At 29.5% G+C, this 26279-nt stretch overlaps 3 protein-coding genes across 11 annotated transcripts in view; 1 reads left to right on the top strand and 2 right to left on the bottom strand.

Annotated features, from left to right (window-relative positions):
* Positions 1-601: 601 nt before the first annotated feature.
* On the top strand, positions 602-1200 carry LOC113868017. The gene has a single exon (XM_027503568.1). It carries the CDS (start codon positions 615-617, stop codon positions 1191-1193), a length of 579 nt encoding a protein of 192 aa, XP_027359369.1. The 5' UTR covers positions 602-614; the 3' UTR covers positions 1194-1200.
* Positions 1201-1991: 791 nt separating this feature from the next.
* LOC113867728 (plasma membrane ATPase 1-like) lies at positions 1992-10371 on the bottom strand. Of its 3 annotated transcripts, none has more exons than XM_027503170.1 (21): positions 10021-10371; positions 9631-9750; positions 9265-9363; positions 8940-9077; positions 8664-8798; positions 8395-8574; positions 7679-7885; positions 7466-7585; positions 7262-7381; positions 6939-7061; positions 6751-6855; positions 6513-6657; positions 5502-5666; positions 5016-5254; positions 4553-4585; positions 4383-4464; positions 4002-4162; positions 3362-3547; positions 3086-3268; positions 2827-3005; positions 1992-2340 (listed from the first exon to the last, which is right to left on the bottom strand). In XM_027503170.1, exons 1-21 carry the CDS (start codon positions 10072-10074, stop codon positions 2244-2246), a joined length of 2871 nt encoding a protein of 956 aa, XP_027358971.1. In that variant the 5' UTR covers positions 10075-10371; the 3' UTR covers positions 1992-2243. The 3 variants fall into 3 exon arrangements, with proteins under 3 accessions (XP_027358971.1, XP_027358972.1, XP_027358974.1); XM_027503171.1 differs by having other exon boundaries at positions 9631-9910; positions 10021-10332; XM_027503173.1 differs by lacking the exons at positions 1992-2340; positions 2827-3005; positions 3086-3268 and having other exon boundaries at positions 3370-3547; positions 4067-4162; positions 10021-10198.
* Positions 10372-22411: 12040 nt separating this feature from the next.
* The window catches only part of LOC113867050 (inositol hexakisphosphate and diphosphoinositol-pentakisphosphate kinase VIP2-like), a 29909-nt gene continuing 26041 nt past the window's right edge, over positions 22412-26279 (bottom strand). For all 7 annotated transcript variants that reach the window (XM_027501993.1, XM_027501995.1, XM_027501994.1 and 4 more), the window contains 4 exons: positions 26178-26235; positions 23554-23721; positions 23044-23118; positions 22412-22665 (listed from right to left, as the gene is read on the bottom strand). In XM_027501993.1, coding sequence (XP_027357794.1) covers positions 22432-22665; positions 23044-23118; positions 23554-23721; positions 26178-26235 — 535 coding nt within the window. In that variant the 3' untranslated portion in view covers positions 22412-22431. The remainder of the gene's footprint in view (positions 22666-23043; positions 23119-23553; positions 23722-26177; positions 26236-26279) is intronic.

Raw genomic sequence — 26279 nt, 5'->3', positions numbered from 1 at the left:
AGGTAGAATTAAATTGAACAATTGTTATTTATACATTCAAGCAATATATATGTTAATTGAACGATTGCTATTTATATATTTGCTAAATTTTAAATTTAAGATGATAAATTAAATTAAAATAATTTCACACCAAATCTATGTCTAATAATATTTATATATTCTCTTAGAACGCATTCAATTAAATTAGTTGACAGTATGACCATAAACTGTCAAACTAATTTATAATTATAACTTCTCTTTTTTATATACAAATTTTAATAATACTAATTAAATTAATATATTACATAAAGTGTCCTTTTAATTGTTTTTTACCTAGATAATTTTGTTTAATGAGTAAAAAGCTTTACTTCCGAAGAATAAGCTAAAATGACCCTTCCTAGGTATATCTTTAATTAAATATTCTAAAAGTATTAATCAACGAAATTCATCAGAAAAGTGATATAATAAAAAAATAACAAAAAATGTATAAATAATACGATAAATAAAATTATTATTTTAATCTGATTTAGTTTCCGGGAAACATCTAAGAAGTTGGAAAGAATCATCACTCATCCACTCCTCCCACATTAAAAACGCACCGTTCCTTCCATCCCCGAACACACCAATTCACAACCATGAATCCATCGCCACTACCCCTTGTCGATTCCAATCACGCGCTTACGCAAAATCCTCGCACACGCGACGCGCTCTTATCTTATTTCTTACCGTTCATCAGCATGACAATAACCAGCGGCGCCATATTCCAGCGCGCGTGCACCAACAACGACCTCCCCATGGCGGTGTTCATCGCATTCATCTTCTTCGTTTCCGTCTCCGTCGACTACTATTGCTTCGGTTTCAACCACAACTTAATTCCTAACTCCAAAACGCGTCGTTTTATCAAAATGGTGATTTGGGTCTTACTGAGTGTCGTAATGTTAGGGTTTGGATGCGCGTTTTCAACGTTCATGGATGTTGCTGAGTCTCTTTGTTTCTTTGGGGTTGTGATCGGTGGCAACGCGTTTCTTTTCTATGCGTATTTGGGTGACGAGGAAAAGGGAAGTGTTAATGTGGAACATTATGCACACGTTTTCGAGTCGTTTGTTCCTGTAATGTTGCTTTTTTTTTGTCTGTCGAGAAATTATCTAACGCCTTTACCCGTCATACATGCTGCAATCAGGAACGGAAGGAAGATCAATAGGCGTCCAAAGTAAATTCACAAGTTTTTTTTTTTTTAATCTTTTTGCAAATAATCTTTATTTTGATTCCTAACTTTGTAAAACGTAATTATTTTTTTTATTGTTGTTTTTTATTAGAAAACTGAATAAAAATGAGTATCATTTGAACAAGTTATGGACTTCTACGAAAATTTTACAATATTAAGGATTGTGACAAAAGATCACAACCGTAATTTTTAAAACAGAGACAATGTGAATACTGAAAAATATGAAAAATGATGTGTTTACAACCATTCGTAAAAATATACCGATACGAAAATGAAAATTTTATGTTCTTTGGTCTACGTTGTGTGGGATTGATATAACTACATTTAAATCCTATACAGTATATACCGTGAGGAAGACGAGAAGCAACTTGGTTTGCCATAGATGCTTTTCTACTGAGTCAGGGAGCAATACTTCGAAAGAAATACTATGATCTTCTGTTAAAAGACCCATAATGGCTTTTATCAGGGCCTGTTTGCAAAGGAAGTGTAATTTACCTAGTTCAATTGATTTGTATTTTGTAAACCAAACTAAGCCTGAAAGCAAGAAGTGGGTAGTATTGGTCATGTGAACTTGTAAATAATAATAATAATAATAATAAAAAGCTTAATATAAATAATGAATAAAATTATTCAAAAAAACTTATCTTTTTTATATTTTAGAGATACTAAACCAGAGTTTTTTAAAATTTTTCAAAAAATAGAAAAATATAAATTATTTTTATCTTTGGGAAGTTTTATTAATTTTTTATAGTGATTTATTTTTCCTAAAATTTCTCTAAAAATTTATCCAAATAGGATCATAGGGCCATTTCAATTGTAGGCATAAACTGACCCCATAAAACATTATCAATAATTTCATGTCTACAAAAAGTAGACAAAGACAAACACGGTACACCAAAACTGCCAGGAACAAGCATAGAAAATGCAGATACAAATTGTCTTGCACCTGTTGAAAGACAAACTGTTCTGTAGGCTTAAAGTAAATATACATTGTTGCTGTTCTATGCTCAAACATACATACATAATTAAACTCTACATTCTAGACAGTGTATGCTTGCTGTATGGTGTCAATGTCAAGCCCCTTTAATCTAACCACGGACTCTACATGCCCCTTTAATGTATGCAGTTCTCTCAATCTGCAAAGCGAAAAGGAAAAAAACACAATGACATAAAATAAGTGCACAAATCATGATAACAACAATACAATGAAATAATAATTGCTATACTACAGATAAATCACTTCAGATCAAGAGAGAGAACAACAATAGACTGAGGAGCAGGTTAATAAGAAAAATGCATAAAAAGATAGATACAATAGCTTTCCTCTCATCAAATCGTTAACCTTGAATCCAGACCATTTACATGGTCTTACAACTTGAGGTGAGAAATTGATTAAATGTTTTAACAAATCATAAGTGTCAAAAATAGGTTAGAAACAATATAATATTATGTGGATGCAAGGTAAACTCTAATTTGTTTTAAAATATAATGTGCACTAATAGTCTTAAGTGCATATTATTAGCAAAACTCACTGGCGGCAACATGCAACATGTGAGAGGGTATGCATACAGCAAACTAACTAGACCAGACCATCATAGAAACACATGCATGCATGCATATACCTTGCTATCTCTGCTCGTCTTTTAGCCTCTTCAGCCATCTGATTAAGTTCTGTGTAATTTGTGCGTTCACTGAACATCTTAGTCTCCGGCGGGTGAAGGCCATGGAGTGTTCTCTGTGCATGTGCCCATTTGAGTTCACGTTCTTCCTTTCCAAAATCTTTTTTCCTTGTAAAAGCAATCTGCAAAGATTCCATTCTAGAAATTAAGCAATATGCTCAAATGTTGAATTAGTCTTTTTAATTGATAGGGGAAGACATACTCTTTGTTCAATAACAAGATCCCAAGCCCGGCCACTCAAAGCATAGCGAATTATGAACTTGATAAAATCAAGTGGGATATAAAAGACGAGGTTATAGAGCCAAACAACACCAGCCCAACCCCATCCAATCCCTTCAATTGCAGCAAAACTCCAATTTGCATAAACTGCAATGATGGTAGCTATCTGCTCATCAAAGAAGATGGAAAAGTTATTACTTCATTATTATATTCACAATGTACATGACAAAAGTAGTAGTGCTGTGTTGAATTCACTCACCAGCTGGGCGATAACAAAAGCTGCTACTAGTAACAAACCAGGACGCTCAACATAAGACCAGCTCCGTGCCCGTGTAACGAATATGAGGGCCTGACTAATTGTACTAACTTGAAGGTATATTGCTGAGGCAAGCTTTCTGAAGTCATCCCTATCCTTTTTCTGAAGACTTGAAACTCCAAATGTGCTCTGAAAATTTCATAACAAGCGTCAGTTCAAGCAATAGAGCAACAATGGTGGTTGAAAGTAAGTAGTACATATCATACAAAACTCAGACAAAAATATCATGGTTAGTTTTGGATGTGGACAAACAAATTTGATTTGTATCTTCTTATTATTTAGACAGGAAAATCAATAAAAAAACTCCCAACTTTGAGTTCTTGGTATGACTATTTCTTAGAGAAAACCTATTAGTTTAAACTTCCACAAATGGCCATCCTTCACCAATTGCTGACATGTTCAAAACAAATGGGTAGATGGTGACTGTTGCCAAAGGGAATATTTGGTCAAATGCTATAATTAAGATTTGATTAGTAAAAGTAAACATTACTTCATACTGTTCAAGATAATTGCACCTAAGTTTAACTGAAAAAAAATAAAGACGATGGAAGTTCTAAGAAGTTGATTGAAAAAAATTTCTTACAGGAAAAAAATCCGTTTTATATGCTGCCCAAAAGAAAATAACTGTCATCATAGCTAAATAACCGCCAAGAATTATTCCAGTGGTAAAGATCTCTGCCAACTTCCAGCTATCTGGATACGGAGATGGTTTTACCCTGTCCTTCGATATTGTCATAATGGTACCTGAAATGTTTAAAAGATTCATATAAGTTGAAGGAGAGAAAAAGAAAAATTAAAAAGGGGTTTTGATATTAGAAACAGAATCTTTTTGACATCAGTTAAAATAAATAAATGTGAAACATGGTGTTGGATATTAATTAGTTGGTGACAGTTACCTAAATATCCATGACTTTACTAATAAAAAGGGGGACTCAAAGTATGCAAAGAAAAACAAGGTACTGACCATCATTAAGAATAGCAATAATCAGCACCATGAATGGTGGAAAATCAAATTGCCAGATGAGGGCCAGTAACATGAAACCAAGCTGTCAGAAAAGAAATTCTAGTCAGTAACCAAAATCATATGTCAACAAGAACAATAGTTCACATACAAGCTACGGGCATCTAACTTACCACAATACGGATTGTGATGGAAACTGCATAGATCTGCAGAAAAGAAAATCCATAAATTAAAAGTGAAAAAAAATCATAATTATCATTATTTTAATTAAAAGGGGAATGTGGCTTTTAGGTATGTGACATTTGATGGGAAGAAAAATCAACAGAATCCAATTTCACAAAGTCATCAGGTAGTAAACTTCTCCTCAGCACCATGTCACCTTATTGATAAAGGGACCAAATTCATTAAACTGGTTTTCTTTACACAAGGCATTGCCAAGAACTAGAGCAACACTTCAACAGATTGTAAGTACATATTCAGGTCTGCGATTTAGTATGACATAACACTTCAGTTATGTTAGCATAAATAGTGTTTAGACTTTAAAGATTTGCTAAATGCCTAACTCATGCATTACATCTTAACTTCCAAGTACTTAAACTGAATTCTGTTAGAAATTAGAACTGTAGGTAGGCTCACCGTGTAATTCTTCATCCTTTGGAATATTGCCCGACTGGTCAGTACAGCACTGATGATAACACTGAGACCTGGTTCTGTGAGAACAATGTCAGAAGCGCTGCGAGCTGCATCAGTAGCATCTGCAACAGCTATTCCTATATCTGCCTTTTTAAGAGCTGGGGCATCATTAACCCCATCACCAGTCATTCCACATATGTGTTTCCTAGCTTGTAACCGTTTCACGATCTCATATTTGTGCTCTGTATTAAATAAGCTCATCAAGTCAAACAAGTATAAGTAGAACTATCATATGAAAACAAATCATCATTATCATTTCATGCAAATATCATGGCAGAAGAGAAGAAATCCACTGTTCCTTGAAGTTGTTTCTATGAGATATTTTATGAATTCTAGCTTGTTGCCACTATCAGCAGATGCAAGGTCATTGAATGTCTGCATATGTTTCTAAATACTTAGAAATTGAAGAGAGAAAAAAAGATGTTATACCAGGAAAAACACCAGCAAATCCATCAGCTTTTTCAATCAACTCATCAACTGGCAAGGTAGCAATTGCTTCATCCTTGTTTTGGCCCAGTAAAGTTGACGAAGGGTACATGTTGGTTCCCATCCCTAGTCGGCGTCCTGTCTCTTTTCCTATTGCTAGTTGATCACCTAAAGAGATTGAAACACAAAGATATTCATATTATTCAAAAATATGACATATTAGAAAAACCAACTGAATTGTGCAAAACATATTAATTCTTAATGTCTGAATAATTTCAATTTTTCCATGCATAGGTATTGATAAGGTCAACCTATTATCATTAGTTCCAAAATTCCACTCTATAAGAACTCTCAACTAAAGTCTTCATGCGCATATTTTGTAACTATATATGATCTGCCTATGAATTCACTGTTTTCAAGCTAGTTAGTCCTCAATAAGAGATTTTGCACAAATAGCCAAATAATACTTGAGAGCCTCAATCGCTATTTCAAGTAAAGAAATATGTTATAGAAGCTGAAAGACATAACTTCACCTAGGGAGTAAACTATTTATGCAACTTCCCACTTAATATAACCCTGAAGGGAGGTCATGAAATTTGACATCATTTCAAAAGCACAAGTGATGAATCTAAAAGATAAAAGACTTGTCATACATATATTGATGTACAAACTATGCAACAAAAAAAAAAAAAAACCAAGCACTTAGCCAAGAAGCCAAAAATGTTAATACTAATCACATTTTTATTAACTAGTGCTATTCAAGTTGTGAGCGAAAATATTCCCTTTTGTATACAATTTTGCTCAAATCCAATTACTTTACCAACAGCAAATCTGATAAAACCAATGATATTCCAGCAGTTCCCCGGCAATATTCTTCCATGTTAAAATTTAACAAGAAAATTTAGTCATTAAAAGCAACATCAATGTATAATGCTGAAAATTTTCAGGAATGCAATAAACATGATGTATCACTATTTGCCTTTTAATTTATAATATCATGCAGATGACAAACACCTGTTATCATTTTGACGTTTACTCCGAGATTTAATGCCCTTCGTATTGTCTCAGCACTATCATGTCTAGGTGGGTCAAAAAGAGGCATGAGTCCAATAAATTGCCAAGGCCCTCCTTGGCTTTCTTTCCTTCCATCAGGAACCTCCTGGAATATAATGATAAATGTAGTCAGCAATGACATGCAATGTAACTTGAATTTTTTCCCTCCACCCGAAAGAATGAGCAGATACACATGTACCTGGTAAGCTACTGCAAGAGACCGTAACCCCCGCTCTGCAAACTTATCAATGACAGAATGAACTCTACGTTCTATCTCTGATTTATTGCGAGCAAGATTCAAAATCTAGAAGTAATGAAAAGTATGATTCAGTTCAATGGTCCTGTGTAACCATTAAACAAAAGCAATTAGTTGGCTCATAAAAATACCTGCTCTGGTGCACCTTTGCTGACACGACGCATTTTACCTTCACCGTCTATGTAAGTCAGAGCAGTCCGCTTGTCTGTTGGATTGAAGGGAAGGAAGTGAACCTCTTCAATACCAGCCCTTGCCTGATTTTTAGACAAATTCAGATACAAGTACCACAGCTTGTAGTAAACAAAAAAGAGAATGCCAATAAAGGATCATTTTTAAAGCAGAAGAATATTATCATTATCCTAGCTATACAACTGCAAATATTAAATTCAACTGCATGTTTTGAGTGAGCATTTGCAAGCATGAAAATGAGATATAAGAGCATATATGGGTATACCTCTTTCGGATCACCCAACATCCCTACAATAGCAGCATCTATAGCATCTTGATTTTCCACTCTGGAAGCCTGAGCAGCCATGAGAACGACAGTATCTACATCAACTCCTTTAGCAAAAACCTATAGAAGACATTAAAAACAATTGTGTTGGAATACTACAAAGAAATCAGAAATCTACACAATACAAAACTGACTGCTACTAACCTCAATGAGATTCTTGTCAACTGTTAGTTTATTCAAAGTCAAAGTTCCAGTTTTGTCACTACACAATACATCCATACCTGCCATCTCTTCTATTGCAGTCATTCTTTTAGTAATAGCACCCTGCAATAATAATATAAAGCATAACCTATAAAGACTAACATCTAGTTGATTAAAACACGCAACAACTACTTTTCAAGAAGCACTAATGTCTACCTGCTGAGCTAAGCGATGGGATCCAATAGCCATTGTCACTGACAAAACAGTAGGCATGGCTATAGGAATTCCTCCAATGAGAAGCACAAGCAGATTGTCAATCCCAGGACGATATTGCCGGTGTTGAATTGGATACATGACAATGATCTCTACTATCATTCCCACAGCAATTGAACATATGCAGAAGTTCCCAATAGCAGTCAGGACCTGTTAAAGGAACTCAGAACAATGCTAAGGGTCAATGCAAAACATATTATTATATATATCGATAAAAAAGGAAATAATAAACAAAAGGGGGCTTGTTGAAATCAGCCAAAATTGTTTCATATATTACAGCTCCACAAGCTGAGAGCCAACAAATTTTCAGCACATATCACTGGATGTTTACATAAATTATGATATATTAAGATATAGGCAGCAGCATTTAGAACACAGACAGGAAAGAACAAAACATTCAGTTATGTTCCATTCTTTTTGGTTCCACCATTTTTAGATGAACCAAAATGCACCACTTTTTAAGATCTATGTTCTATTCTGTTTTACTTATAAAACACATCAAACTTAAAACATAACCCATATGTTATGTTCCATTCTGCTCTAATACACTTGAGGTTCTTAATTTTTGAGACATTGAATTTCATTTGCTCTAGTGAACTGTTCATTTTCTTCTTATTTTTAGAAAAATCCAGTTTCAAAGAGATTCGGGTTTATTCTACCTTCTGAAAATGACCAACTTGATTTGTGGAGTCCACAAGATGAGCAGCCTTGCCAAAGAAAGTATGAACTCCTGTCGCAATAACAATTGCATTGATCTCTCCCTGCTTGCAAGTGGAGCCTGAATAAACACTATCACCAGGGCCTTTCGTGACGGGAAGAGACTCGCCTGTAAGTGCAGACTGCAAGCCAAACCAGAAACTTAGCAATCAACAGAACAAAGATGATAACCAGATAGCAGCACACAAGGCAAAGAGGCTGCCAGATTTACCTGATCAATCTTCAGTGGATCGCCTTCAAGTAAACGAGCATCAGCAGGGATAATATCCCCTAGTTTAACACTAATAATATCACCTGGAACAAGGATACTAGCATCCTCCTCAATCCATTTCCCATCTCGAAGGACCTGAAGAAGTATTTTTGGGATATTATAAGGAAAAGTCAAATAAGATAAAACCTATATGAATCTAACAATACACATAAATCTTGCACCAAAATCCAAAATTATGTGCGAGCAACAAATACGTAATCCTTTGATAACTAAAACCTTAGCTTTAGGCGCAAGACGAGCCATGAGCGCTGCAGCAGCATTACCAGCATTGTTCTCCTCTATGAAACTTATTGTTGAATTGATAAAAAGGAGAGTGATAATCCCAACAAAGTCTTGCCAATCAGGAGGTTTGCCCTGGAGAATATAAAAATTAAAATCAAGAAATTTCACAAAACAAATAACAAAAAATAACAATAGAACTCGATACACTTCTACAACTATTTGTGAAATTTTTTCTTCTATTCTGTGCATTCATGTGCTTAAAAATCAAAATTAACTTTTTTCAACAAACGAAATGTGTCGAGAGCATGCAGCATCTTACTCCTCCATTGGCCAAAGCAATGGCCATGATTGCTGCAGCTTCCATGACCCATGAAAGAGGATTCCACATAAATCCCAAAAACTTCAAAACCTTGCTCTCCTGCAAAATTCATAATTTTTATTAGAAGTAGGAATCAGCCTTCAATTAAGATTTAAGAATAAGATGTAATTAACTCTTTCAAAATTCTACAGCAACAAAAAATAAAAATAAAAATTATTTAACACCAGTTCATGATATATTACTATCATATCAGTGTCTGATATCTCCTCTAAAATCAAAATAAGGGAGAGAAGGGTCTGTTTCACATCTGCATATATAAACCAACTTTTCATAATAAGAGGGAAAAAATATATAGAAGAGAAAGACCTTCTTCTCTTCAAGTTTGTTGTATCCAAAGATGGCCAACCTCTCCTGAGCAGCTTCTGTTGTGAGTCCATTTGAGTCACACCTCAGAGTCTGAAACACCTCCTCAAGTGGCACGTTTTCCTGCAAACAAATTTCTAGCAAATGTAACAAAAAAGAACAAAAAAAAAAAAAAAACAGAAAATTTGCAAAAATGAAACAGAACAGAACTTGAAATTCCCAACACCAAAGACAGCGGAATAAAAAAACTCACCAACCCCCAGGATTATTTTCTTACAAAAAGCTAGAAAAAAATAAGTTGTAAAAGCACGGTGTGATAATCAAGCACAAACAGTACTATGAACAAAGGAAAAAAATTTAAAAAACAGAGTAATGGGTTGCTCAGTTCGGTACCAAATCCACGACTTCCTTCAAAACAGCATGCATGGCTTCTTCTTTGTCAGCCATCTCAACCAAAACCCAAGTTTTAGGTGATCCACAAAAGTAAAGGTGAAAACTTTAGGTGATCCAAAACAGATGAATCAGACAAAGAAAACAGAGCACTTCCTCTGTTTTTTTTTTCTTTCTTTTTTTGTTCTCTTATCTTTTTTTTTCTTTCTTTTTTTTGTTCTCTTATCTTCGTCACCTTTCAGTCTCAATATACTATTATGAACTGTGACGTTTCTTCTGCTTCGGTTTCTCTGTCCTAACTCTCTAAGTGGCAGCTTTTAAAGGATAACATGGTAAACACCTCTATATGGATTTCATGTACTTGCAGGTACACTCTGTTTCTATAACATTCCACAACTGTCCTTACAATAATTCTAAATCTTTTCTTTTTTATGTTTATGAATTTGTTTTAATTATTAAATAAAATATTAACTATTTTATGTTTTTTAAATAATAAATATATGTACTCTAATTTAATATTTATTTTATAAATCAATAATAAATTATTTAAAAGTATATAAAAAAAATATAACAACACTTTTATATTTATTGTGCTTTTTCTTTTGCCTTTGTTATTGAATATTGATATTGAATTTAGAAATTAATGATGAAAAATTATAGTCTTTATTCTTTAATATATACATACTCCCAACGTTTTTTTTTCTTATAATTACATTGTTGATAACGTTATTTTATAAATTTTTAAAAAGCTAATCATATTTAAATCAGAATAATTATTATGTAATGAGACTATTTTTTGATAAATTTACTTTATATGTAACAGTTTAAAAAATATTTAAAAATTAAATATATATCACATAAGTTAATTACTTATTAATCCATTATTAAGAATGTCATTTATATATATTTAGACATAATTATTATACAAAAATATTAAAAATATTGAAATAATTAAGAATTTATGAATATTAAAAAAAATTAAATGACATTTTACTTTAGCATATGATCTCGCAATTACTCAATGAGTATAAACGGGCAATCTTTTCTAAAATTTTATGAAGTTTAATAAGTGTCTTTAAAATGTTAATTAAAAATTTAAAAGATAAATATTTTTACGAACAATTGTATTAAAAATCATAATAAATATATATTATTAATTTTGGTTTAATTTTTGTTAGTAACAACGTGAATATTTAATGTATTAAAAATATAATGTTGACAAACTTACGTAAAGAGCAGCGTCCGTGACATCATTGACATTAATATAAATTTGGGGCACTCCTCAATTTGATAATTACACACTCACAGAGTGAGACTGTGTTCACAAATATGCCATTGCGCATTTGGGATAATCGAAACCTTTATTTTCTCCTAACATTACTTCAATGCTACATAAATATGCTTCATAAAGAAAAGAAAGAAAGAACATTTTTAGTTTTTAAAATAATATTATAATCCATTTCTCACTTTTAGCCAAAAAAAATAATTTTTTTTAATCAGTAGGAAATTTTCATGATAAAAATTAAAAAATAAATACATTTTCAACATTTATAGTATCATGTATTAAATTTATTATGTGTAATATTAGATGTTTTAAAACAAAATTTTTATTTTATTTAATAAAATATGGTAAAACAATAAATTTAGAGAATTTATTTTAATAACAACTAGATTTTTTGGAATAATTTTATATTAATAGTAACTTTTCTTTGGTTACAACAAATGTTTTAAAATAAAATTCTGTTTTGTAAAAAATCTATTTCACTTTTGAGTGTATTCAATAATATAGACTTATTACTTGTTTGTGAATTTATAATTTTTCATCAGTAAAATAATATAATTATGTAGTAAACAAAAAATAAAGAATATATAATTTTTAAAATATAATATATAAAAAAATCAACTTATTAAAAAATAATATTTTATTTTATTTTATTTTTAAATAATTTATATTTATAAAAAATAATTTAAACCTTTTTCTGTTATATTAATACATTTAAGTAATTATATAACTAATTTTAAGGTGCAACTCTAATTCAATCAATAATTATAAATTATAAATTTTTAACTAATCTATCAACTATAAATTATAACTTGTATTAATTTTTTATATATAAAAATCTGTGTTATAATTATCTTAGTAAATTTATAGGAGCAGCGCATTTTTAATAATATAGTAGCGTTGGAGTTGTATATAACAATTAGTATAATTAGTTATCTAAAATACTGAGTGTTAGTTAAGAGTATTTTTTTTATGCATGGGAAGGATATATTTATTTATTTTATTTATTTTTTAATAATTGTTTATTTATGATAAATTTTGTTAATTTAAATATTAGTTTATTTTTAATAAATAGATTAAATTTATAACTTATCAAATAATTTTATTTTTAATGTATTGTACTTGTTGAAACTATTAAAAAAATGACAAATATAAAATTAAATATTCATGCATTTTTAATTTGTTTAAATTTTTAACTGTGTGATAATTCAAATAATATTACATAATTCAATAGTGAGATTAAAATAATAAATATTTGAAAGCAGTTGAATAAATTGAAATTGATTGACTTAAATTAATAACATTTTTCTATTATTTCCCCAACCAAACCTAAGTTTGAAGCTTAGTCGACTTGAATTGGTTGGTTTACTGATCTATCAAACTTCTGTCGTCCTCTTTTCTATTTCTTACATGTGGAATTGAAGCATTTTAAGGTATTGATTAAGAATTGAAAATTTGAAGTTAACTATTTTGTAATTTCATGAAAGTATTATTTTAATTTTATACTGGATTTTAAACACTAAAGGAACACTGCAATATTTCATAAAATTCAACTATTTAATAAAAAAATATTGAAATATTTAGTATAATTTCATAATATAAAATAAAACAAAGAGAAGGAATGGCCCTTCGATGGCCAAAGAGGTGTTCACAGATAGATCATTGATGATTGGACATTGCAAAAGACAATCAAAACGTTTCCACCACTTCCTTTTTGTGATTAATTACGATTAATACATTATATAAATGTGTTCACTCTTCATTTGCAAGCTTACTTGTATGCAATTTAATGGTTGATGAGTATTTGACTAATCACATTGCTTAATCAAAATTATAACATCTGCAGGTTTCATTTTTATGATGTTGGTTCTTAACATCCTTGAATTTAGGGCTTGCTATTTGGGATTTACATATTAAATTTTTATATTAACATTATTCATCTTTCTTTTTTACACAAGCCGGAATAATTTAAGAATAAATTGTTAAAGGATATTAATATTATTATACTTTTTAATAAACAAATTAATTTTAATTTCTTAATTTTATTTAAAATATTAATATATTTTTTATATAAAAAAATTAATTCATCTTGTGAAATAAAACTTGATTATTGGTATATAAAAAATTTTGTCACTCATCATCCTCTACTAAAATTTATATAGAAACAAAATATAAAAAGTCATTACCTTTTAAAATAACAAAAAGAGAGAGCTGTAGTGGCGTGTCTCATTTGGATTTCTGAAGGCCAATCAAAGCTCAGTAAGTAACCATACAATGGTGGAAACTTGATTGCTGCAATTTATTTAAAAATAAATAAATGTTAATATATAATATTAATTCAGTGCTTTTGAAAATAAATTTTACTGAAAATATTGCTAAGACTTTTTTATTATAAGTTTTAATAGAAAAAAAAACGCTTTTAAAATATTAATTAACAAAAGACCCTTTTGAAAAACACTTCACTTTCACATAGGACAGAGGAGATGAGGTTACCAAATTTAGTGGGTTCCCAAACAGTAGATTTTAAATATTCCCTTTTTAATATATTTATAATACATATTTAATTATGAAATAAAATTTATTAAAAATTATATAAGTTTACGTTTAATTTTATTTTTATATATATATATATATATATTTAAAAAAAATTGCTTTAAAAATGTGTTAAAAGCAGATTCTTTATCACTACACTTGTCTTAATAGGATAGCCAAACCTTTACGGAATGAAATATGAATTTCTTACATCAATTTCTTATGCACTTAATATAAAATTCAAAATTTTGACTACAATTTTCTTTTCAGTTTTGCAAGTAATCGTGTTTCCTGTTGAATAAAAATACCCAGTGACACTTTACTTAGGAGAGTGTCAATACAAATGATCGTGACTTTATATGTTAAGAACATATTAAATATTTGAAGATAAAATTTTATTTTTTATAATAATAACTTACAAAAATATTTTTGATAAAAACATTATAGTAAAAAAAAAATATAGTGAATCCATGCAACTTAATAAAAGGAAAATACAAATTGTTTATAGTTGCAATAACAAATGGATAAAAAAATAGTTTAGTTAATAAAATAAAAACAAAGAACATAAAAGATTGAAATGGTTCATTCTCTAACGTTTGTCGTTCTACAAAGAGGACACGTATGGGGTGGATTGTCCCCATTCGAAAGGGGTGGTCCAACCGTCAACTTCAAACATGATTTGGTCTTTTTGTGTGACTTTTTTTTATTGTTATTATTATATTATTTTATATTATCATATCCTTGAAATGCTAAAAGAAAAATGGTTTAGTGTCAACAATTTTTTTGGGGCACTCTTTGGGTGAAAATAAAAAAGAAAGGCCATGGTTTGCAGAAAGTCTAAGTTGCCCTCTCTGCCCTCAAAATGCCAAATTTAGTTTAAAACAAAAATAGCTAAAACATTTCTTGTTTTCTGTTTAAAAAAGGATTATTGTTTTTCTTTTACTGCGTTTGATTAATTGTTCAGTCTCAAAATTTAAATAATTCTTTCTTTAAAATATTTACCAATTCCTTTTTATACCAAGGTTTTGCTTTTTTAAAACTCTTTTAATTTTATATTTTTAAATTCTTTTAATTTGGAGGTTTATGTATTAATAATAATTTCTCTTTCTTTTTTCATTCTCTCTTTTCTTATTTTTTTAAATGCTTTTTTCTTTTTTCCTCTAAATTTTTCGAACAAAGTGAAAAAAAAACCCATAAATAACACTTTCAGAAATGTTTTCATTAATTTCATTTTTTGAGATATCTTACAGTTCTCAATGGATAGATGCATATAATCTTACTGTTTTTTTAATCAATAGCATTTCTGTTTTCAATGTCTCACACATGAATACTAATTTATAGCTACAAATAATCTAAAACAATTCATAATCAAACATTGATTTGAATCACAAGAAGCTTAATTAGACGTTAAATATTTGCCAGTGATACTTACCTCAGTATAAGAGAGTGGCAAATGTGATGACAAAAATTCATTGAAAAATAATTATGTTATTTAAACTATTGAATATTAATATTATGTATATTTATTATTTTTCTATACATACAAATCTTAAAAATACATTTCAAAATATATCAAAAGAAAACATCCATAAATGTCCCTCTCTACATATAAACCAAACATCTCCGTTAAAGAAAATGGTTCTATCGTAAAAACAGACCCATCGATGTTTATGTCTGAGAGAAAAACCTTTCTATTTAGGCTTTGTTTGCTTTTGATCCCTTTCCACGGTAGCAGAAAGACGTAAAGATCTACTTTTCCTTCTTTTTGTTACGCTTTTGGAAAATGTTAAAAAGAGTCCTGAAAATTGAGAAAAGAAAGTGTTTTTATATATATTATTAATGTAAATATTTGTATATTATTAATTAATTAAAAAGTATCGTAAATATAACTCTTAAAGTAATTACATAGAAGTTAATAATTTTTATCATACAATAAATCATGATTAAATAATAATATAAAAACTATTCACACTATCAATGTATTTTAATTAAATTCAGAAACTTATACATCAAAACACAATAAAGCTTATTTTCATGTCTAATGTCTTGTTAGTCATGCATTATTTTCATGGGTATGAGGGGTTAGACGTATAAACTTAATTACATTATTATTTATTTACCAGTCATTATATTGTTTAGATAAGTTTAAAAATTCATTTGTAATTAGTTTTGTAATAAATATTTAAAAATTTATTAAATATAATCAACCTTCAATAAATATTTCACAACTTATCCAAAATATTTTAGAGAAATAATTATTTTGAACTTTAGAACACCAAAATAAGATTTTTTTCTCTAAATTTAAGTTGGACCAAATGTGTTACTAATCTGATTATCATTTGGTTCTTGTTTTTATCGTTAGTGCCACCTATCTAATAATCATTTTGATACCTTTCTTGTATGGCATAATGATACTCTTCTAAATACATGACAAAAGAAATCATAAAAAGAAAAAAAGTTATGTTTATGAACAGCTGAAAAAAGGCATGTATATATATCATTTATAAAAGCTTGAAGAATCGACAGACAAGGTAGATACATCATATCTTAATTAACTAAACTGGCCATAACTGTATTTCGTATCCCAACTTGAACTTCAATTCTCCAGAATTTTCACCACACACATAAAATCAATTAAATCCAAATACTGTGACGAATAGGGTTGATGATGAGTTGGGGGTTAGGTTTAGTGAAAAAAAAGAAAAGAGAGAGTTGATCAAGGCTTAGTTTAAATAAATTTATTAACAAATATTTATAAGAGTTAAAAAAAGTTAAATAATAAAATAAATCAGAATAAATTAAAATTAATTTAATCTTCACTATTTTCTAAAAAAAAACTCTTCCATTTAACTTCTTTAAAGCTTAAAATATAGTTTATTTTTACATTATGACAAAAGGTTTATTTTATTTTTAGTCAAAACTACGGTGAGTTAGCAAATTAAATGACTCATCAATAAATAAGCAAAATGACTTGTCATGACAGATTTTAAAAATTATAATATTTATAATTTAATTCTTAATAAATTTTGCTTATTTAAAATTTTAATATTTTATATATTTAAAATATGTCTTTTAACACCTTGGTATTAAAGATAATTATCATTTAAAAGGAACATAATGATGATAAACAATGATGAATCTAAAATATTTTTTATAATTCTTTAAGCCAATATTGATATGTTTAAGCTAATTTTAGACAACGATAAATATATAAACATTTCACCAATATTTGCTTTATAAACATTTCACCAAAACTTGCTTAAGTCAATATAATTTCCTTAACCTAAAAATATTCTTAGAATGTGGCATGTCACAACTCAATAACGGTTTTTCTGGTGAGTAAGTTGGGTGTGCAATTTTATTATGCGAAAATACCAGAGTTGTTACTGACTAAGCGGAGAACGTGTGTGCAGTTTCATGCATAAAATCTTCGCTTAAACCCTTCAATTTGTGCTTAAGCGAATATAACATAAGAAAGTTTTTTTTGTATAAAATATTAAAATCGCAACAATCTCCTAAAATTTCTCTTCAAAGATTCATGTATAGCTTTAGCCTTAATATTTATTTAAATAAAAGTTTTTTTGGATCAATTTCTCTTCGACTAGTATTCATGCGCTTAAGTGAATAGGTATTGCAACATAACTTAAAGTTTTAACTTAAAATTAGCTTATGCGCGATATTTTTAGTTTAAGTTAAAAATCATTTGTTTAAGCTAGATTTATTTCGCTTAAGCTATATTTATTTGGTTTAAGCTAGTTTTTATAAGCTTAAACGCCAAAAGTCTAGTTTAAGCAAAATATCATTAGCATAAGTGAAATAGCATTAGCTTAAGAAGAATATCATCAGGTTAAGCGGTATATCATTAGCTTAAGAAATATTATTAGTTTAGGCAAATTATTATTAGCTTAAGCGAATTAGTAAATCCCTATCATTTGCTTAAATGAGATGACAAATTATTACTTACTTTATTTTATGGGCTCATTCTTATCTTCACATAAACTATAAATTTAAATTTAAAAGTAAAATTTATAGTTTTTTACATTTGTTAATCACCATAAAATACCATTGGTCCAACCAAATGCAATTTAATTAATTGATATTAGATTACTCAACTAAGTCATATGTTATGGATGCAAAAATCTCAAACTCAAAATAGAAGAGTATAAAAAGTAAAATTTTCTTATTATTTATAATTTTTTGATTATTTATTATAATTTCAATTTGGGCATACATTTCAATATTCAAAAATTTAATTGCATAGCTGAAATGATTGTTGAAGAACAATTTTTTTATTTGTTAAAGTAATTTGAATTAATAGTAACTAGTATGTTTTGGAATTGTATTGAACCTTTTATAATTCTTTTTATAATTTCAGCAAAAGTGTTTGAAAGCTTAAACCCAATTATCATAAAAAGTCAATAATTGTTGTTAATCAATTAACTCATTATTACAACTATAAAAATAATAAATATAATAAGGTGAAAGGTCATGAGTTAACATAAAAGATGTTGACAACAAGGACTAAATACTAACATGTTAACATTTTACACACTAAATCTTAATATAAAAACTTTATAAGTACTTATTACAAAATACACTGTATTTATAAGGACTAATAACATGTTTAAACCTAAAAATAATTAATCCCTTGACTATCCTCCCAAAGATAAACTTAGTTTAGTTTTGGTTTACAAGAAACTTCAAGAGGATTGAATGAAATAATCAATTTTATTAATATATCTATTCAATTATGAAATCAAAATATAACACAGCTCAATATAATGAAATTTGAAAGACATAGTTGTTGCATTCTATGTTATTTCGCTTAAGCCACAATCTTTGACTTAAGCTAAAATAGGTTATAATGTAAGGATTTTCTTAGCATTATATTTGCTTAAGCCAATATTATTCGCTTAAACAAGAAATATAATATCTTGTATGAATTAAGCGAAATTATTCTAGTGAATCATTTTTTCCTTGTAATTCTTGCTTAAGCTAGAAAAAATAGCTCAAGCAAAATTTGCAGAAATTATACGATGTAGAAGTGGCTATTTTGTAGGGAGGGAATGTAAAAGAGTATTAAACAATCTATCAATACAAAAACTCATTTTTATAATGAATCATAATTGTGAAAGTTTAAATTCTTAGAATTATTAACTTCGTACATAAGATTTGTGAAAAACTCTAAAAACATCAAATTATATTCAGCATTCTATTGATTTAAAAGTTATTTTTTATTATAGATCGAAACTACATCAATGTACGTAAATATATACTTTTTTAATCTAGATATAAGATACACATAAACAAAGCTTAAAAAAATAATAGAGTTTTAAAGATAGAAAATAATATGTTTGAAAATAGAAAATAACATGGTTTGAAGATATAAAATAAAAGGTTTTAAAGGTTCAAAGAAAATTTTTATAGAAAATTAAATGATAAATATATAAAAATTAATATCATTAAGTTTGAGGTTGAAGATTTGAACTGTTTATAAATTTTAAAATACATCTAACCATTTAAAAATTGTTACTCATTCATATTAAATTTGATAACTCATCGTAGTTGAATTTTTATTTTTATATTAATTTTTTCCTACAAAAACTTATTTAAAAACATACCTAAATTGAACTCAAAATATTATAAACTGGATTAAATCAAATTTGCGCAATACTTACCATATGACTCAAACCAATCAATCAAGAATGAGTTGATTTGGGTTGTGCATTCAGATTTACATTCCAAAAATAATAATAATAAAAGGAAAAGAAAAAAGTGCTAGTTGTAAAGTTTTTGCAATTTTCAGTTCCATTTGTGAGGTATGTTGTTTGTTTTGAGTTTATTTAATTGAGGCGATCGAAGAGAAGCATCAATGTTGGGAGATGGCAATTGTACAAAACGCTGATGATGGGAGGCATGATGGCACGATGCATAATAACTCCACGCAAGATACATGGCAATGCTATGACACAGTGTTTGCATGTGCGTGGAGGGTGGCAGCTAGGGTTTCAAAGGGACCTTTCTCTCTTAGTTTTTAACTTATCTTTGTTCATAGAGTGCACACAATCACACACAAATGAGTTTCATGTTACAACAATAATAGTAACGAGTTAATTGATTTGAAAGGAATAAGACTTGATGTCTAATCCAAACATGTTCAGATTTATTAACTTTAGAAATTTAAATTTATTGATTTTGAAACTGATCATATCTAATTATTTGAACTAAATAATCTATTATTTTTTGTATAAGTTATATTGGGTTACTCAAGTTTACTTGACTATGATCACTCCTAAAGAAATGACAAAATTTTCACCAATTAAAAAAAATTGTCTCAAAAACTTTATTTTTATTTTTCACCCAATTTGAACTAAAAAAATTACCACCTTTGTTAGCCTTTTGGAATATATACTTTCAAAAAGAAATTGAACTTTTTTCCGCATGATGTTTCTTTTTGGTATTCTCAAAATATTAATAAAATAATCAGGTAAAATATGATGAAACCAGTAATTTGTAACAATTGAAAGCAAATAAACACACACAAAAAAAAAGACATAAATGAATTTCTATATCTTAAAATATTGGTGTTAGGAGATGAACCTTATCAGCCTCACAAAAAGGTTCTTTGATAAACAGGAGTTCTGTAAATGCAACTTTCAAGGATAGTAATTAGTATGAAGTTGGTGAATTTCACTTTCACACACCCTACCATGGGTCATTGAAAAGATTATTAGTTTAGAATTTGGATAGAAATTTTCTACTCGAAAGGTAAGAACGAATTATGTTGAGTCTTTGGTAAAGGAACATCGCCCGCTGGCCAACTTTGAAATGCGTTCACCATCTTTTTATGACGTGCAATTCACTTTAATGATACGTTTATTTGACACCTAAATCTTATGATTTACAATCTAATATTTGTGTTGTGACTTTATGATACCTTCTTCAGCATTATTAATAGTATTCAAGTTGAATTTGTGTTAAATATACAGTGAAAGAATAAACAACATAGTTTATTAGAGAGAAAAAAACAATTTTTAATGTATTTTTTTCATGTAAAAACATTATATAATACAATTTTTTTTAAAATTTATACTATTTAAAAATACTAAGATATAATTTGAATAAATATATTTTTATTTTTTATTTTTTCAAGTAAGTATTAATTTTTTTCTCAGTATATATGAATTTTGAGTTCTCCTTAACTCTTTCTAATAATATATATTTTACCTATAAAAAAATTTGAATAAAATTTTTAATAAGTACTTACAAGAGTTAAAATTAAATAATAAAATGAATTAAACTTCCCCAATAAATTATAATCAATTTATCATTCTATTTACCTTTTTAATGAATTTACAATTAAAAAAATTATTATATTAGAAATATAAAATATATTTAATAATTTTAATTTAGTGACTAGACAGATTTATAAAAATAAAAGGTGAGAATATTTAAAATTATTCATTTTGTATATGTCAAACCTACAAATTGCAACTGGTTCGTGCAAAATCTTTCTAGGGAATTGCTATTAAATATACCCATGCTATTCGTATCATTCCTTTTGGTCACTTTCAAAATTTATTTTTTGAACAAATTTTATTTTTTATACATCGTTTTTAAAATTTAACTTTTAGAAGTATAAATTTACTTTCAAAAATTAAATTTTAAAAATGATTTATAATTGACTTTGAATTTAAAGTTTGAAAGATATAAAATCACTTCTAAAATTTAATATTTGGAAGAAACAATCACTTTTAGAATATAATTTTTGGAAAGTATATCATTGAGGGATCTTGTTTGCCAATGTCCTTGAGGCATATTGAATCGGATACAGATTCTCTCATGTTCAGGCGCGAGGGGTAAAAATATACTAACATGAGGGTATCCTTTTCCTATTGAATCAGGTTAAGTTATCATTTCCCTATCGCACCGGGCTTCGGTCACATCAATGTAAACCATAAATAAATCACCTGATAAATACTTTTAACAAAAAAACAGAAAACATTTGGACCCAAAAGAAAAAACAGAAAACATTAAATGAGTTTAATGTTTTTGATACAGTAAATATTTTTGCATATACCTTTTTCTATTTTTAATTTCTTGTTGTATATCCATATAAGCATATAACAAATTCTTCAACAATAATTATACAAGAAATTGACAAAGCGGGAAAGAAAGTGTACTATATTACTAATGGCTGCTTTCTACTACTTCCGACAATATTGTTTGTTTGCTGGAAGATGTTAATTGTTCCAAAATTTTTTCCAAAGGAGCCCAAAGCTCGCTTTGGATATCAAGATTTTACAATTATATTAAAAAACTGAAAAGTTTAAACATACTTTTGTCCTTGAAAATATATTTTTTAAAATTAGCTTTTATTTAAGTTTTAATAATTTTTAGTTCTTAAAAACAAAAATAATGCATTTTGGTCCCTCTTCAAGGACTAAAACATTTATTTAGAACTAAAAACAAATAAAACTTAAATAGGACTAATTTTAAAAAATAATATATTTTGAAAGACCAAAAGTATATTTAAGTGAAATAAAAAAAATGAGAGAAGACGAGTGTGTTGGAGTTGACTATTTTCCATCAGAACTGGCTTACTTATGGAAAGGCCAAAGATTTACCAGACGCTCAAGCACGCTTTTTGAGAAATAGCCAGAAAACCCTGCAGGTGTTGCTGGCGGAAAGTCTTCTGCAGGCATAGCAAATGGGCGAATCATCTTCTCCATAGTTTCTAATGTGAGATATGATCCTATTTTTTGTAGCCTCTCTGGACCCATAATAGGCAGTGTGTGCTCCTGATGCAACGAAGTAGTTTCACCATCATTCTTCTGCCAACCATATAACACGACAGATATATTAGCTATTAAAAAACAAGTTCACCATGTTAAATTAGCATATTCATTTTCCTCAAGTAGGAAAAATTGTTTGGATGGAGAATTTCATCATATCAGTAAATGGCTTTAGCAAGGATTGGGTACATAAAACTAAAGAAGCTTTTAGCGACGTGTTTTCAGCTAAAAGTTGGAAGAAAAGCAATGATACTAACAGCTAACGCTCCACTTATATGAAGCTTCAGACAAAGCTCATAATCATCCCGATATGGTAATAGACTAATAGCAAATGAACATAATGTAAACCCCGTACTCATCTAGTTTTCTGAGGCAAAAATATATTTTGCGGCAAAATATTTAATTGAACATGATTACCTCCAGGGGCGATAAATCAGCACCTCGGCTGTAGGTCATTTCTATGCGGTACCTTCTAGGATCTTCTAAAGCCACCTGCGATTTTGGAGTCAAAGGAAAGTTCAATAAATACAAAGTAATTATATAACTGCATTGTATAACACGAAAAGCTAGCTATGACAGTCAAAATATTGTGGTTGCTAACATTGAAATGATTATAACTTTCAGTTGGATAACCAGTTAAATCGGGTTTGACAAAATATAACATTTTCAATGTCTTACTGCTTCAGACAATATAATATACTTGGTAGTTCAGTTAGTTCAGTGTTGCACTTATGATCAGTGTTATTCTTTGCACTTAGAATCATCACAATACATCCCGAAGCTCACACCAAGTATGGTAAACTTTACTCTTAGGATCAATTCGCTAGTGCTAGAAACTAAGGAACTGCAATAACTTCACCTATTCATGTAATGCCAAACACTTAGAAATAATTAGTAATTCTACAGGTAATGGCCAAAATGACCTACCTCTGTGTTCTCAAACATCCTCAGCATAATGTAACTCATGTAGTCCAGCTCCTTTATTTTACACAGTCGCTCTAGAGCATTATGGCAAACAAGAGACTCCTCTCCTTGAAGAGATTCATCCAAATTACAATAACGAAGAACATTCATGAGAGAATGAATATGTGATTCCTGTCAACAAAATAAGGCAAGTTAAAGAGTATGAAAATCAATATTACAGAGCAAGTCTATTCAACACAATTTTATGAATCAGTCTGTTTAAATTTATTATTTAGAAGTGTATTTGAAGCTGAGGTTTCAACATGACAAGTCAAAATCAGCTGTCATACGAGCTTTGTTATTTTTAAGATACAATCTAATGAATCAATACAATATGAACCAAATAACTTCACACAAATGGATTCATACTGCATAATTAACTTCAGAGAAAGAATGTCACCGGCAGAATTTCATAACAAAGACAGTGTCTTTATCAAATTACAGAAATCAATTGTCGCTATATAATAAAGGAAGCAGAACGTACAGGAACAACTGAAATTACACTAATGCAAGTCTGAAATGCCAACTGTCGTGCTTAAGCTGTTAGGTGATAGCCCAAGAGGCCACAAACATTTTTATATACCTATATCTGTCAACCACCTCTTAAAAAGATCTGTTGAGAGTGAAGAAATCAAGAGATATTGAATAAAATTTGTTTGAAATACACAACGGAGGGCTTTATTTATAATGACTAGGTTATAATTACGAAATATTAGGTAATAACTACAAAGTATTCTGTTACGTATTTTCTACAAATAACTATCTAATTACAATAATGTCTCAAACTCCAATCCGATAGAAAAATAGAAATTTTAGTAAAGATAACAATGCAATCAAGAGTTTGGGTGAGACACTAATGGAAAACAAATTAAAAGAAGATCTAGAACGTAAATGACATTATCAACAAAAAAAAGAGGAGGAAGAATGAATAGTTCCAATGCCTTTAGATTGGATTTGAGAACCATTATAGGAACAAAAGGTAAATTTTCAAAAATAGAAAGGATAAAGAAAAGGAATTGATTGCTAGTTATATGAATGGTGACCCTCAAATCAAGTACTAGGGACAAAAAGAAGAATAGTGGGAGATGCCAACAAAGGAATTACCAGTGTATGCAACAAAAGCAATGGAACTTGAAACTTTTTGATCCTCATACCATTTCAAAAAATCATTGTAGCTGGTGTTGACAAGAGAGAATCAGAGGAAGCCTACAAAGTATTATGAGCAACATGAACAATGTGAGGAAAGTGCCCATGTAGAGCATAACAACTGTCAATAGCATGCCCAGACTTGTGGCAATGATCATATGTAGGGCAAGATTTTCATATTGATGGAATTGAGCATGGTAGCCCCCTTGAGAGACTAAGACAGATGAGTCAACAGGGATAGGAGGTGTAACAACTCAGGATGTGTTTTGGATGGAACATGGAGAAGCCTACAAGTCAAAGAAAAAGTGTAGGGGTGACATGATTAGTGAAAATAGTAAGCTCAGCCTTCGAAGGGTCAGAAGATGCTATGAGCAGCAAAGAAGAGAGAAAAAATAAAAAGGAACAGTGCCAAACAATAGCAAACACCCTAAACTGAGAGGGACGAAGCACTAAAATGAAGAAAGGACAGATCCAGAAGGAAGAGGAGAGACGAGTACAAGAAGCCAAACGGTGGTGAAAACAACCACCAGCTGCGTTGTCACATGCTGCCAAAAGCTTTGGTGCATGAGAGAAGTGCCGTTGAAGGGTGCGTGGCAGCTTCGCTGATGACAGGGCAGCTGGGTATAGACTGATCTGAGTGAGACAAAGCCAGTGATGTGGTCACCAATGACAACAGATGCTGGGCGACGGCAGTGGGACCAGAATAGTAGCAGTTCAACCCAAGAAAAAGAAGGCAAAGAAAAAAGGAAAGAAAGGAGAAAACTTCAAAACCAAAGATGGGTTATAGTTTTTGAAAACAAAAAATTCACCAGTGGCAGTAGGTCCACTGATTAAAACACAGACTAAGGTTTGACTCTTGCTAGGCTCCAAATACCATGTTGAAGAGAAGAAATCGAGAGACATTGAGTGAAATCCATGTGTATGATACACAATAGATGACTTTATTTATAATGACTAGGTAATAATTACAAAATATTAGGTAATAACTACAAGACATTGCTATATATTTACCAGCAACATTGCTATCTAAATAATAAATAGATATTCCCTATTTATTTACAATTATTCTCAACAAGATCCATTTATAGGCTTGAAGCTTGGATAATGCAGAGGCCCATTATACATTGTATTTAACTTTTAATTTAATTATGAAAATGGGGGCAGCAAGGATTGATCACTTGGTCACAAGAGGCTTTCGATACCATGTCAAGACCAACTCTCCCAAAAGCTTAAGTTCTTACGTGAAGGCCCAAACATGATTGTATAAATCAAGGCAATAAGTGTCTCATCCACAAAACTAAGTTCAACACTAAGATTGATAGCTTAGCAGCCTTTTCATCTTGAGAAAATTGCATATGAAGTAAACTTGAACCAAGGCTAAATACAATATAGTTAAGCATATTTACATAAGCGCATTTGTGGATACAAATTACAACACTCACTGATGTGAAGTATAGGCGTGTCCGCACGTGGCGCTCAGGTGTCTTCACATTTGCATACCTGGTGGAAAATAATAAGATTAGAGTAGGTCATACTAACATAGA

This window comes from Abrus precatorius, unplaced genomic scaffold, assembly GCF_003935025.1.
Source record: "Abrus precatorius isolate BTA unplaced genomic scaffold, Abrus_2018 Scaffold5, whole genome shotgun sequence".
NCBI classification, from domain to species: Eukaryota; Viridiplantae; Streptophyta; class Magnoliopsida; order Fabales; family Fabaceae; genus Abrus; species Abrus precatorius.
This window is presented reverse-complemented; position numbering and strand designations above follow the sequence as displayed.

Excerpts from the sequence above, each read along its gene's own strand:
- LOC113868017 (XM_027503568.1), top strand. The coding sequence starts at position 615 with ATGAATCCATCGCCACTACCCCTTGTCGATTCCAATCACGCGCTTACG.
- LOC113867728 (XM_027503170.1), bottom strand. The coding sequence starts at position 10,074 with ATGGCTGACAAAGAAGAAGCCATGCATGCTGTTTTGAAGGAAGTCGTG. Across the intron at positions 9,078-9,264 it reads TTGCTTTGGCCAATGGAGGA|GGCAAACCTCCTGATTGGCA; the intron begins GTAAGATGCTGC and ends TATATTCTCCAG. Across the intron at positions 7,062-7,261 it reads TGTTGGGTGATCCGAAAGAG|GCAAGGGCTGGTATTGAAGA; the intron begins GTATACCCATAT and ends TCTAAAAATCAG.